Genomic DNA, 13,888 nt, shown 5'->3' with positions numbered 1-13,888 from the left:
CACCTTGCCTCTATTCCAGCCAGCAGGAAGGAGGAAGAGACAAAGAACACACCCCTTCCCTTTAAGAACCTTCCTGGAGGTTCCACTTGACACACCCACTTACATCTCATTGTCCAGGTTTAGCACCTGGGGCCACACCTAGCTGCAAGGGAGGCTGGTAAATCAGCCTTAATTCAGGGCAGCCAGGCGGCAGCTGACGCCCAAGGATGGAAAGGGGAGTGGACATTGCTCTCTAGAACTTCAGGGGCTGGTGCTCAGTCGTCTGCTGATCTCTTCAGCCACTAGAGTTGAGTGTGGCCTCAGTGTTTGCATGTGGGAAATGGGCACGAGCTGCTCCCTGGGACAGTGAGGCAGCCTGTCACACACACACGCACAGACACACACACGCTGTGGGAGGGACGTGGCCTTGGAACACCCCAGTTGGTGACTCAGGGTGTGAGTCACAGCACTGAAGGGTTTCTCCTCCGCCTGGCAGCTGTCACCTCGGGCGTGGGGCAGCCCCTCCCTCCCTGACATCCCCCTTTGGCCCAGCCCTCTGGGCCGTGCCGTCACCTCAGTGCCTGGGGACTTGGCGCCCTCAGGAACAGCTCTCGCAGGGCGCGGGCGAGTGCCCTGTTGCCAGGAGAGGAGGTGGGAGGGCTCAGTACCTGGGGAGCCCCCAGCAGCCCCGGGACTGCCCAGAGACCCCACCTGCCTGTCGCTCGCAGGACGCTGACTTGGCTCGTTTGCTGAGCTCTGGCTCCTTCGGAAACCTGGAGAACCTCAGTTTGGCCTTCACCAATGTAACCAGTGCCTGCGCTGAGCACCTCATCAAACTGCCTTCTCTCAAGCAGCTGAACCTGTGGTCCACCCAGGTACGTCCTCCCACCTGCGCCCTCCTCCCTGCATCCCTCACCCTCCTCCCTGCACCCCTCACCCTCCTCCCTGCATCCCTCACCCTCCTCCCTGCCACGCCCCTCGCCCTCCTCCCTGCACCCCTCACCCTCCTCCCTGCATCCCTCACCCTCCTCCCTGCCACGCCCCTCACCCTCCTCCCTGCATCCCTCACCCTCCTCCCTGCCACACCCCTTGCCCTCCTGCCTGCTGCACCCCCTCTGTGTCTGGCCTTTCTGCCCAGAGCCCAGGGGCCCGGCCACTGATGACCACACCCTGGGACTCGGTTCCCTCTCCCCCAGGCCAGAGGGCAACACCCTCACGAGGCCCACTGGCCCATTTCTCAGTTGGAAATGCTGAGGCCCAGGGCAGGGACACGCCCAGCACTAGAGTCCTGAGGTGCAGGCAGGGGCCGAGCCGTGAGCTGGCTCTCACTGCTGGGGCACGCACAGGTGGCGTGCGGGTCTCCGTGTCGTGGTAACGGCTGCAGCAGCTCCGACGCCCGCTGAGCCCGGGCTCCGTATCCGCCAAGCTGCTGCGCAGTCAGCACAGGGCAGCCTCTGTGGTCCTTGCTCCGTGCCCGTGGGCCTGGGTTCTGCCGCTGCCCCAGTCTTGCAGAAGAGAGCCTGGGGCCAGTCCTAGCAGCCTCCGGGCCTAGCCCTGCGCTTCCCACTGTCCCATCTAGCGGGAGAAGTCACCAAGGTGCCATTGGGCAGCTTGAGAGCCACTGAGTTCAAATCCTTCCTTGACGGAGGCGAAACTAACCCCCAGACACTGTCCTTGCCTGGCCCACGTAGGATTCTTTGGAGGATGTGAGAGCAGCCCAGGCCCCGAGTCTTGGTGGGCCACGGCTCTGTCCCCGTCCCCTTCCTCCACCTCTGCCCCAGCCCTGGCATCATGTCCCGGGCTGGCCTGGACGGGGCTGAGGTGGGGGTTTCTGTGCCCCACAGTTCGGAGACGCCGGCCTGCGGCTCCTGTCGGAACACCTCACCATGCTGCAGGTGCTGAACCTGTGCGAGACCCCGGTCACCGACGCCGGCCTGCTGGCCCTGAGCTGTGAGTACCTCGGGCCGCTTCACTCGGTCCTGCTGGCTGTGAACTTGGGCCGAGCGCCGGCTTCCCGCCAAGCGCTGCCGGGAAACAGATTCCCTGGTCCCCTGCGCAAGTGCTCAGCACACACCCGCCGGCACGCTCTAGGTGCCCGGGGCAAAACAGAGGGCACATGTGTCTCTGTCCTCGTGGAGCCTGTAGTCTAGAGGAAGCAGAAAAAGTGAGTGGGGCCGGCCCGTGCCCTGCTGACACCCACAGTCCACCCAGGGACTGGGGTCAAGGACAGTGCTCCTAGGACATCGCCACTGTGGCCCCCCCGACCGGCAGTGGCAGCACCGCTGGGAGCTGGTCGGAAATGCACACTCACAGGCCCCCCACCCCCACCCTCCTGGCGCAGACGCTGCGTGTTCCCCGGGTGCCCTGCGGTCCCTGTGCCCGCAGATGATTGGGAGGTGCCGCCAGAACAGAAGGCCCCGCGAAACACGGAACCCAGAAATACTGCGTCCTGTGCCCCAACCCTGATCTGCCGGGGTGTAACCTCGGGGGTGCTGAGCCCAAGAGTCTGCATTTGACCAGCTCCCCGTTTTCAGACCCATTGGTGTAGCTGGGAGGGGTCAGAGAAGGCTTCCCGGGAGGCCGTGCCAGGTCTGGGTGTGAAGGTGGCTTCATGGGAGTCGGCCAGGCGGGGGCGGTGTGAACAGAGGCCTCGGGTCCCGCCAGGCCGCTGGCAGGTTCCGGACGGCTTGGGAGATGGGGGCAGGTGCCCGGGTCAGTGGAGGCGGAGGATGAGGTTTGGAGCTGGGTCTCTGCAGATGTGCCCCTTGGACACGTCCGCCGGCGTCACGCAGGGGTGGGGGGTGAGCGTGTCCTGATGAACCGCGGAGTCCTGGTCCCTGCACCGGCTCCCTCCGTCGGCGCATCTGCGAGCCGGCAAGGGCATCCGCTCCCCGCGTGACCGGCACGGGCCGAAGGCCGAGGCTTGCTTTCGAGAAGCTGGGCCTGAGTCAGCAGCTACCGGGAGGGTTTCCAGGGTTCCCTTGGGGGAAGGCCCGGCCCTGGCCTGGCTGGTGCGGACAGCGAAGGGACATGACAGAGGGACAGGAAGGGAGGGTGGCTGGGAAGAGAACAGACTCAGTTCAGAGCGGCTCACGCCTGAAGGAGATACTCTGTGCCGAGTGGCAGCCACCGTGCCGTGCCTGCAAACCCCCCCGCACCCCATCTCCTGCGTGGGGGCTGGGTACCTGCGGTCAGCCCTTCCCGGGGGACCGTCCCACACCTGCAGCTGCCCCTGCAGGCTCTCCCCGACCTGACTTCTGTGTCTGTCTGTCTGTCTGTCCTTGTGCAGCCATGAAGAGTCTCTGCAGTTTAAACATGAATAGCACCAAGCTCTCGGCCGACACCTACGAGGATCTGAAGGTAATTCCGCCCTCCGTCCCTCTTGGCCGGCACCCGTGCCGTGCCGTGCCCGCCCTGGCCGGGCCTGGTCCCCAGGGAAGGCGGCTGCTGCTGCAGCCAGGAGGTGGGCGGTGAAGTCGGGTTGAAAGGAGCCGTGAAGAGGGAGGAAGCCAGCGGGGAGTTAATAGGTGGGACACAGGGAGGCCTGTGTGGCGTGGAACAGTCAGGGACGTTCCTTTGAAGAAGAGGCCACGGGAGCCGAGACCCAAGCTCCAACGGGAGGTGCAGGGACAAGAGGAAGAGCAAAGGTCCCTCGGCAGAAAAGCTCGTTGGGAACTGACCTTGCGGCAAACACGGGCCGTGACAGAGGGGACAGGCTGGGCTAGCTGGGAAAGCCCTGTACGACTCAGCAGGGCGGTGCGTTTTGCTTTCAAAAGGGCGCTCTGGCTGTCGGTGGCAAGTCGGTTTTTTGAGAGGGAGCAAGAGTGGCTGCCGGGAGGGCCACGCTGGGGTCTGCACTGGGCGGGCAAGATCCAGTCGGGGACGGAAGGGAGAGCAGAGTGGCTTTGCCTGTCAGAAAAGCACGTCCTGGGGAGGTTGGAGGAGCCGGGCATTCAGCGGCCGCCTGCCACGCCGCCCTCCTGGGCCAGTGCCAGCGGCCCCAGTAGGAGCGGGCGAGGCCGGCGGAGGGTCAGTGCCCTGCTGGGGCAGAGCTGGGCCTGAAGGCAGGAAGGCACAGGTGGTGCCCACGAGCCGTGCTGGCACCTTTGTTCGCTCTGGAAGCCACTTAGAGGGAATCCTCTGGCACCCCTTGGCCGAGGTCCTCCTCCAGCAGGGCCGCCCTGCCAGTCACCACCTCCCGTTCTGCCAGGCGTCCTGTGGCAGGGCGTGCACCCTGGTCAGGCCTCCAGACGCTTTCAGAGCAGCTCCCGTGTGCCAGGCTGCTGGGGTTGGGGACACTGAGGTGCAGCTGCCGTGATCCCTGCCCAGGAGTACGCTCCGTCCTGGCGGGCACAGACAAGCACAGGGAACCAAGGCAGGCCCAGGGCTCAGGGGAGTCAGCGAGGAGGGGGATGGTCAGCAAAGGGCAGGATCCAAGGGAGGAGGCAGGGGACGCAGGGAGGGACGCGGGCACAGGTGGCAGAGTGCCCCCCAAGGAGTTTAGACAACACAACTCCAAGTGGGGGCTGCAGAGCTGCTGTGGGCATCACTCGGGGCGTGAGGAATGCAGGGGCCGGGCCCCCGGGCCTGCCATGTCCATTGCATCCTCACCAAAGCTGGGAAGCACAGCCCTGGAGTGCCCTGAGTTCAGAGCCCCAAATCCAAGCGCTACTGAGACCAGGCAGGAGAGGGGGAGCCTTGGGAAGGAAAATCACATTCAGCCGATATTTTCTATTTTCACACATTGGAGAGAGACACAGCACCAGCCCGATGGTGCTGGCCTTTGACCAGCCTCCATGCTGGGGGGACTCTGGGGCACAGTGGGGACTGCCTGTCCATCAGGGGACGTTGCCTCTGCCCCGTGCCGGGCAGGCAAAGCCGCGTAGTTCACTGCCCAGTCTGGCCAGACCTTCCTGTTTTTCCAGAGAACATGGAAATCTAGATTGTTCTGTGCATTTTGAAAGACCTTAATGTGCTTTACGGCACCACACTGGCCACTGCGTGTCCCCAGCCTGTAACCTCTGTCCAGGCAGGGGGAGCTGCCGAGAGTTGTGGAGCACAGGAGAGCGGCAGTGAGGAATTGTGTGCACATGTGTAAGTGCATGCGTGGCGAGTGCGTGTGCACACGTGCATGGGCGTGCATGCATTAAAAAACCGTGCTGGCCAGTGTACCGGGTAGTCGGGGAGGGAGGAAGCAGAGGCAGGAAACCAGTTAGGAGGCAGCTGCCTCTGTGGACAGTGGAGGCTTGTTAAGAAAAAAGCCAGCTGTTTATACAGAAGGAAAAGACGGTTTGGGTAGCAGGAACAGAACGCAGGAAACGGCGCTGAGAAATAGCAGGTGGAATCGTGTAGTGGAGCAGTGGAGCCGACGTCACGGGAGCCCAAGTGGGGAGACCCTAAGCTGCCCCCCAGGGCCTGGGGCTCACTGTGATCCGGTTCGTCACCCTGCGTATCTCTGATAGTGACGGGAACACAGCTGTCGAGAAAATGACAATAGTTCCCTTTCATAGAGCACATAACGGTATCCTGGGCTTTCCTTACACTTGGTTTTAAATCGCTAGCACCGTCCCTCGAGCCAGGGACTAGGCTCAGATGACTGCACACATGTGGCAACTTGGGCTCCGAGGGACTGGGTCATCTGCCCAGGGCCACGCAGCCAGCAGGTGGCAGAGCTCCAAACCCTGGCCCTTCCGCCCGCGAAGCCAGAGACGCGAAGCCATCGGAACTTGAGGGCGTGGAATCCGCGCCTCCTGATTTCCCGAGCTGCTGGCTGGTTTCTTGGGGACATCCCACCTGCTTTGTGCTCTGCCTAAGGTCACCCGGCCCTCCGGGAGCCCAGGGAGCCCGCAGCACAGGCAGGGAAAGCGTGTCAGGGACCCCCAGCCATCCACGCAGGTGGGGCCAGGCACTGCCAGGTCCCAGAAGGGAGTGGCTTACGTGTGACAAGGACCTTTCTTGCTGCTCCGCAGGCCAAGCTTCCCAATCTGAAGGAGGTGGACGTGCGCTACACGGAAGCCTGGTGAAGCTCCCGGCTCGAGGCAGGAAGATGTTTGCAACTGCGACAAAACAACTCTTGACTAATAGCTGTAGAACAGCCGGTCCTGGGGTCCACCCCGGTGCCCTGGCTGTGAGATAGATGGGGGAGTCTTTCTGGGGGCAGAGGGGGGAGGGGGTGGGGAGGGGTCCACAAGCACGCCCAGCCCCCGCCTAATTCTTTTAGCTTCATAATTGGAACCTTTGACCTGATCTAAAATGGACTTTGTAGCAACAAGAGGAGCATCAGCGGGTCGGGGAGGGGGTGGGGGGAGGGCCTGGGATGGGGGGGACCCTTTGTGGATTTTCTTTGCCTTTGTGTTTAATGCTGTGTGGGAAAAGTCAACTCTGATGCCACCGTTGTGGGCCGGACGAAGGATGCTTTCTTCCTCCTTCCTCGAGGCTCCGAGCTGAGCTGAGAACTCGCCCCCACCCACGCCATTGGGACAAGAAGACCCAGTCACGTCACTGCACCCGTCCTGTGTTCTCACCATTGCTATGCAAAGTGATTCTTGTTGTACATAAGATTTAAATAATGCACCTATTTAAGACATGTTGACAAATTGCGGGTCTGGGACCCGCCTCTTATCTTATTTATGAAGTCTTTGACCCTCCCTCCCGCCCGCCCACCCCCCTGGCGTGTAGTGCTGTATAAACCGGTCAGCTGTCGGGTTAGTGGTAGTACTGTTGTTATTTTTTTAAAGGAAACAAACAGACAAAAAACAAGAGAGAGAGAGAGAGAAAAGAACCGCCTTGGAAAAATTAATTGCTTTTTCGTAATGGATTCTATATGCTGATGCTCTCTCGTCCGTCTGTCTGTCTGTCTGTCCCCCCACCCACCCGCCACCATGTTTCTGATTTCCAGGTGTCTCCGGCTTCCTCGTGGGGTGGGGTCCGGCTGGGGAGAGGAGGGAGAAGTGGGGTCCCACGGCGTAGTCTTGCTCCTCCGAGGCCCGAGCTCTTTCTCTCGGCCCCTTTTACAGACTCGGAAGGCGGGTGCTCACCCGTCCTCCCCCGCCCGCACCGCCCGGTCGCAGAGCTGTTCCCCATCTCCGCCCGCCTTTGCTGTCCCCCGTCCCCGACCAAGACTGCCACCATGGGCCCCCTGCCGTCGTGTGCTTCACGTGGCCCCTCGTGCATGCCCGCCTCTCTGCATGGTCTCTTGGGAGAAGAGAGCTACGTCGCCTCCGACTGCCCACCCCCCATAAATGTGACCACTGCAACGAAGACGCTCCTTCCGTCCCCCCACCTGCTCCGAAGACAAACCAACCTCCGTTTCTTTTATAAACAGTCGGCTTTTTCTTAACAAGCCCTCACTGTACAGAACAGCCCGTTCATGGTTTATCTGGGGTCCCCCTCTCCCCCCAGCCCCTTTTTCTGTTGGTTTAGCACAAATACTTCCCCCTCCAGCACCTCCAAACCTACCCCACAGTCAATGTAATTGTTTTATATATATTTAATCTTATTCAATGGAAACCATGCTTTTGTCGTTTTATACTTTGCTAGGTAGACTTTATTACCCCCCTACTATGCCCTCATTTTTTTAAAAAAGGAAAAAAAAAAAGAAATTGGGTTTCAGTCTTAATTCATTTTCCGTGCCAGGTTTTATTTCGTGTGCGTGTGTGAGTGTGTTCCGTTCTGTGTTTTGTTTTCCGTTGTTGCTGTTTTTGTTGTTCGGTTTTATTTTCCTCCCCTCTGGTCCCGTACTTCACAGCACTCTGGTGCAGGAAGAAGCAGAAGCAAAAAAAAAAAAAAATTTAAAAAGAAAAAAAAAAAAAAGAAGAAACAAGACATGCCACCTTTTCCCCTCGCACTGTTGCTTTTCCTGATGGTTAATACTACTGTCACGTAGCTGTGTACAAAGAGATGTGAAATACTTTCAGGCAAAAATAAACTGTAAGTGACTCATCAGTGTGTGGCCTTTCTGTGTGGGGGCCAGGGGACCGGGGGGCCGGGGGAAGGAGCAAAGCCCAGGCCCAGGTGGAGGCCCGAGGCAGCGCCTGGACACTGCCGACCACGGGGGCCAGACCCTTTGCTGCAGGGGGCTGTCCTCGTTGTAAGCCAGGACAGCATCCCTAGCCTCTGCCCACCAGTGGCACCCCGGACCCCCATTTGTGACAACCAAAATGTCTCCAGACTTTGCCCAATGTCCCCTGGGGGACAAGGACAAAATCACTGCCCAGGTGAGAACAAGTGCTCCAGACCCAGGCCAGCCCTGTGTTCAGCAAGGCCTTAAGGACGGACTCTCTCACACAGAGCTTATCAGACGGACGTGCCCGAGGGTCTTGTAAAAATGCAGATTCTGATTCTGCGGTGCTGGGCAGGGCCTGGGACTCTGCATTTCTGACAAGCTCCCGGGTGGTTCTGATGCTGCTGGTTGGTGCAGGGCTCCCTGCGCCCCAGAGCCTAGACCCACCCTCCTCTCCCAGATGTCCCCAAGAGGCAAACTCGACATGTCAAACAAGAAACACCTTGTCTCCACCCCCCCTTTCCCAAACTGGTCACCTTCCAGCGTCCCCCAGCTCTGCAGGGGTGGCCCCAGTGCCCAGTGATCCTCAGCTGGGGTGTGTCCTGCCCCTCGCTGGCCTGCCAGGGTGACTCCAGGAGCCTGTGTCCTCCGCCTCCTCACCCTAAGCCGGGCTTCAGCAGTCTCTCCCCAGCGGCTGGAGCTGTTCCCTGCTGTCCCCTGGCCCGTTGTTCCCGAGCCATCCAGCCCCCTCTGCTTCCTGCTCCCTCTGCACACCACTCCCTGCCCTGGCCAGCCTCCCTCCGGAGGCCTCTGTGGCCTTGTGGGAACGGGAGGGTGTCGGTCACCCAGTGTGTGCCCACCCCGGTTGTGCAAGGAGGCCCTGGACTTGCAGGGGTGGCAGGACAGTCCTCAGGCCGAGGAGGGACATCAAGTGGGATGGTCCAAAAAGCCCTTGGGTCCAGGAGCCCCCATCCTCCGGCCAGAAGGCCAGACGGCCTTGGCTTCATGGTGGCCGGCTCCAGGTATACACATATGTGCACACGCGAAGGTGAGATGCTTGCACCTGCTCCGCCCCTGGTCCTTCCCACCAGCGCAGCTCCCGACAGGCGTTCATGGCGTTATCGGATGGAGGGTCGGCCTCCGCCCCTCCCCGCTCTGCCCTGCGTCATCTGGGCTCCTTTGCTGGCTGGGCCGGGAGAAGGCAGGTTACCTGGGGGGAAGAGGGGAAGAGGAAGACAAAGAGGCCAGGTTTCTTCCCCCACGGCTTCCCAGCCTCTGCGCCCCCGTTTCTGGCAGGAGTTGCTTCTCTCTGTGGGCTCAGCCCCCAACGGTGCCAGCTCTCAGAGGAGCACACCTCCCTGCACTTGGCCCTTCAGCCTTAGCCTGGGAACAGCCCATTGCTAGGTCCCAGGTGCCTCAGCATATGTCTGCACCCTGCCCCCTGGGATGTCACCCCAGCCCCTGCCCACGTGCTGGCTGCACCACGCCCTCCCCCGCTTCAGCCCTTCACCCCTGGGGTGGTGGCAGCTCCCCTCGGCTGCTAGGTCCTGGGCACCTCAAATGCCTTGTTCATCACCCAGCCTGGAACACTGCCTGCCCCTCCTCGCCCCCAGGGCTCTCTGTTCCGTGCCAGGACCCTACCTCAATGACCCCACCCCAGCAAACCAGCTGATGGTGCCAGTCCCCAGTGGGCCCAGTGAGAGTCCAACAGAGATCTGAGTCCCCCGCTGCGGGGCAGAAGCTTTAATCGGGAAGTTTCAAGGCAAATCCTGCAACTGGGGGAAGCAGCCCCAAGACAGCCCAGGCCGGCTCACGCTTCTCCAGGTTGCCCCTCTCCTAGTGCCTACTTTAGGGCACGCTGTCTTCCAGTCACGTAGAGAGTGCACGGCACTCCCTGGAGCTGTGCAGCGTGGGCACCTGGGTAGCTGAGCTATCATCTGTGACCGACAGATTGCTCTAAAGCTAGCGGGGCTCTACTAGAAGTTCCCCTACACCCAGCAGGGAAAGGGTCGGAGAACCCTGGAAAGGGCCCTGGCCTCACTCACTCATTCACCGATCACGCATTCCACAATTCGTTACTGAGCACCTGCTTCCAGCAGGCTGGGTGGGGAGTGACGGAAAATAGGCAGGCAGCAGCGAGAGACCTACAACCCAGTAACAAAAACACAAATAACGATTAAAAAATGGGCAAAGGACCTGAATAGACATTTCTCCAAAGAAGACATGCAAATGGCCAACAGGGATGTGAAAAAGTGTTCAACGTCGCTAATCATCAAGAAAAGGCAAATCAAAACTGCAATCTGATACCACCTTACACCTGTGGGGATGGCTGTTATAAAAAAAACAAAAGGTCCCTGTCGGCAGGGCTGTGGAGGGAAGGGAACCCTGGCACAATGCTGGTGAGAATGGAAATTGGTGTGGGCATTATGAAAAACAGTACGGAGCTTCCTCAAAAAATTAAACACAGAACTACCATGTGATCCAGCAACGCTGCTTCTAGGTATGTATCCGCAGAAATTGACATCAGGATCTAGAAAAGACATCCACACTCTCGTGTTCACTGCAGGACTATTCGCAGTAGCCAAGACATGGAATCAGCCCATTGCCCATCGACAGGCGAATGGAGAAAGAAAATGAGATACATGAACACAGTGGAATGCTAGTCAGGAAATCCTGCCATTTGCAACAATGTAGATGAAGCTGAAGGACATTGTGCTAAGTGAAATAAGCCGCTTATATGGGGAATTTAAAATAATCAAACTCATCGAAGCAGAGATGGCTGCTAGGGCTGGGGGTGGCAGTGGGGAAACCAGGAGATACTAGTCAAAGGGGACAAAGTGTCACGTGTCCAGGATGGAAAAGCCCCAGAGATCAGCCGTTGCTCACAGTGCCTGCAGTTAACAGTGCTGTGTTGTCTACTTACAATTTGCTAAGAGGGTAGATCTTACGTTAAGTGTTCTTATCACACACACATAACAGTAACAATAACAAATAGGGCGGAGGAAACTTTCAGAGATGATGGATATTTTACCGCATAGATTTGTGATGGTTTCACGGCTTCTGGTGTCCTCATGAAGTTGTACGTGTTAACTATGTACGGCTTCTCGCATGTCAATCAGACCTCAATAAAGTGGTTTAGAGGATGAATAAGCAACAGCAAGAGACGTGGCCCTTGTCCTCCGGGCATCCAAGCACTCTGGCCAGAACTCAGTCTCCCTGTTGCACAGCAAATGCTACGACCGGCCACTATGGCAGGCACAAATGGTGGGCAGTGAGCCTGGGCCTTTCGGGATCAGGGCAGACTTCCTGGAGGAGGTGGCACTGTTGAGAATGAAGAATGAAGATGTTTGCCACGTCATCAGAGGAGCAAGCGTGTGCAAAGACTGGGACACACACGAGAGCCGGATCTACACGGGGAACTGCCAATGGACCGTGTGACAGGCTTGGGGATGGGATATTGTTGGGCTTGAATTTTACTCCTGAAAAAGAGAAGTTGAAGTCCTAACCCCTGGTTCCTCAGAATGTGGCTTTGTTTGGAAACAGGGTCTTTATAGAGATGATCAAGTATTGAGGTAATGAGGATGGGCACAAACCCAGTATGATCAGGGGACATGTGGACACAGAGACGTGCGTAGGGGGAAGTCGACGTGACTAGACAGACATATGGGGCAAGGCGGGAGGGCAGGAAGCAGAAGCTGGAGTGATGCAGCCATAGCCAAAGGCTGCCGGCAACCCACCAGAGGGACGGAGGGAGGCCCGGGACAGATTCTTCTCGCAGCCTTTGGAAGGGACCAGCCCTGCCGACACCTTGATTTTGCATTTCCAGCCTCCAGACTATGGATTCCATGAATTGCTGTTATTTTAAGCTACCCAGTGCTGGGCACTTTGTTACTAAGCCCTTCATTACAGAGTGCACCGGCCTCCTAGGGCGCAGCAGCAAACCACCACACCCTGGGGGACTTAACACAACAGAAGGTTGTTCTCTCGGTTTGGAGGAGTCCGAGATGCAGGTGTTAGCAGGGCTGTGCTCCCTCGGGAGGCTCTGGGGAGGGTCCCGCCATGCTTCTTCCAGCCTCTGGGGGCTCCTGGCGTTAGGCTTGTGGCTGCTGTGCTCTGACCCCCACCTCCGTCTTCATGTGACTTCGTTGCCTGTGTCTGTCCTCCCCTCTTCTTGCAAGGCATGTGTTGCTGGACTCAGGGCTCACCTGGGTGATCCAGGATGACTCAATCACATCTGCAAAGACTCTTCGTCCAAACAAAGTCACATTCACAGGCTCCAGGCCAATGCATCTTCTGGGGGCTACCATGCCCCATGCACTGGGGGGGCAGGTGGAGGTGACACTGGCCAGAGTCCCGTTAATCATCTTTCAGAGTCTGGGATGTATCCTGAGGGCCATGAATGATTGTAAAAAGGTTGCAATTATTGTACTCATTTTTATCACAAAACACTTACAGAGCACCTCCTCCATGCCGGGCACAATTGCAAGGGTTTTGTAGATCTGAACTCATTGACTCCTCCCAGCGAGCCTAGGAGGCAGGTGCTGACATGACGCTTTTTGACTGATGGGGAAGTAGAGGCCAGGAGAGGAGGGTCTCTTGGTCAAGGTCACACAGGGAGTGGGGGACAGAGGCAAGGTTAGAACCCAGGCACTGGGAGATCCTCCGCTGCTGGCTGGCAGCTGGATGGGAATGAAAGGCCTGGGGCTTGGACCGAGTGGAGTCAGAGCCGAGAGAGGCTTAGGAGGAAAAGTACAGAACGAGGTGATAGTATTGGGGGTGCAAGGAGTCGAGGTGACTTTTGCTTTCTTGGCTTACCCCTAAGGCAGGCTGCAAGGGACTAGAATTGACCGCCCGCCCAATGACCGATGGGAGCTGGTGTGTTAATACCCCCACTCTCTCGCTCCTTGCGGGAAGTGGATGGTGCTGAGGCCCGTGTTCTGCTCTGGCTCCCGGAGTCCCTCCCCGGGATCGATCTCCAGTTGCCCTCGGCGCTCCCTGGCTTGCCAGGACCCCCTTCCCTTGTCTGCCTGACTGTCCCACTGTCCCACTGGTGTCCCTGGGGCCACTTCCCAAACAAGGCACCTGTACTGGAATCAATCTCAGTGTCTGCTTCGGGGGAAGCCAGACTAAGACAGTGACTGCCATGTTAGAGGACAGAGGAACAGGAAAGCTGGGAAACCCCACCAGGGAGACTGTGCGGTCGCCAGGTACGCCTACCCGGACCCTTAGCGACACGGGCACCTCCCGATCAAGCCTGAGAATTAGCTTGTACTGGTTTTCAGGGGTGGGGGTGGTTGACGGAAGAAACTCCCATGCGTTGCTGGTGGGGATATAAATTGGTTCAACCACTTAGAAAAGTCTATCTGCTAAAGCCAAACATGCCTGCCCCACGATCCAGCGGCTCTACTCCTGGGTGTGTGCCCAAAAGAGCTGAGTTCATCTGTCCGACAGGAGACACAAACAAGTACGTTTGTGGCGGCATTATTTATAATAGCCAAAACGTGGACTCGACCCAAATGTCCACTAACCGGAGAATGGATAAACAAATCGTGCGATGGTCATACAGTGGAGCAACACAAATGTCTCCATCGACAGGACAGTGAACAAACAGTGACATATTCATAAGATGAAATTCTACAGAACAAGAGGAACAGAGCCAACGACTGATACACCGATGACGTGAATTAATCGGTAGGTATTATGCTACGTGAAACAAGCCAGACACAAGCAAGGGTGTGCTGTGTGATTCCATTTATAGAAAGTTCATGAACAGGCACAAGTCATCTATGATTATAAAGGTCGCGACACTGGTCACCTTTGCAAAGAGGGCTTGTTACTGACTGGGAAGGAGCAGGAGGGAACCTTCTGGGGTGATGAAAGTGCTCTACATCTTGATCTGTGGTTATG

At 58.3% G+C, this 13,888-nt stretch overlaps 1 protein-coding gene across 3 annotated transcripts in view; it reads left to right on the top strand.

Annotated features, from left to right (window-relative positions):
* LOC123625065 (c-Maf inducing protein) overlaps positions 1–7,923 on the top strand; it is a 233,675-nt gene extending 225,752 nt beyond the window's left edge. For all 3 annotated transcript variants that reach the window (XM_045533279.1, XM_045533281.1, XM_045533280.1), the window contains 4 exons: positions 708–854; positions 1,824–1,929; positions 3,269–3,339; positions 5,949–7,923. In XM_045533279.1, the coding sequence (XP_045389235.1) occupies positions 708–854; positions 1,824–1,929; positions 3,269–3,339; positions 5,949–6,002 (378 nt within the window). In that variant the 3' untranslated portion in view covers positions 6,003–7,923. The remainder of the gene's footprint in view (positions 1–707; positions 855–1,823; positions 1,930–3,268; positions 3,340–5,948) is intronic.
* The last annotated feature ends 5,965 nt before the right edge of the window (positions 7,924–13,888 follow it).

The sequence above is a fragment of the Lemur catta genome, chromosome 20 (assembly GCF_020740605.2).
Source record: "Lemur catta isolate mLemCat1 chromosome 20, mLemCat1.pri, whole genome shotgun sequence".
Lineage (NCBI taxonomy): Eukaryota > Metazoa > Chordata > Mammalia > Primates > Lemuridae > Lemur > Lemur catta.
This window is presented reverse-complemented; position numbering and strand designations above follow the sequence as displayed.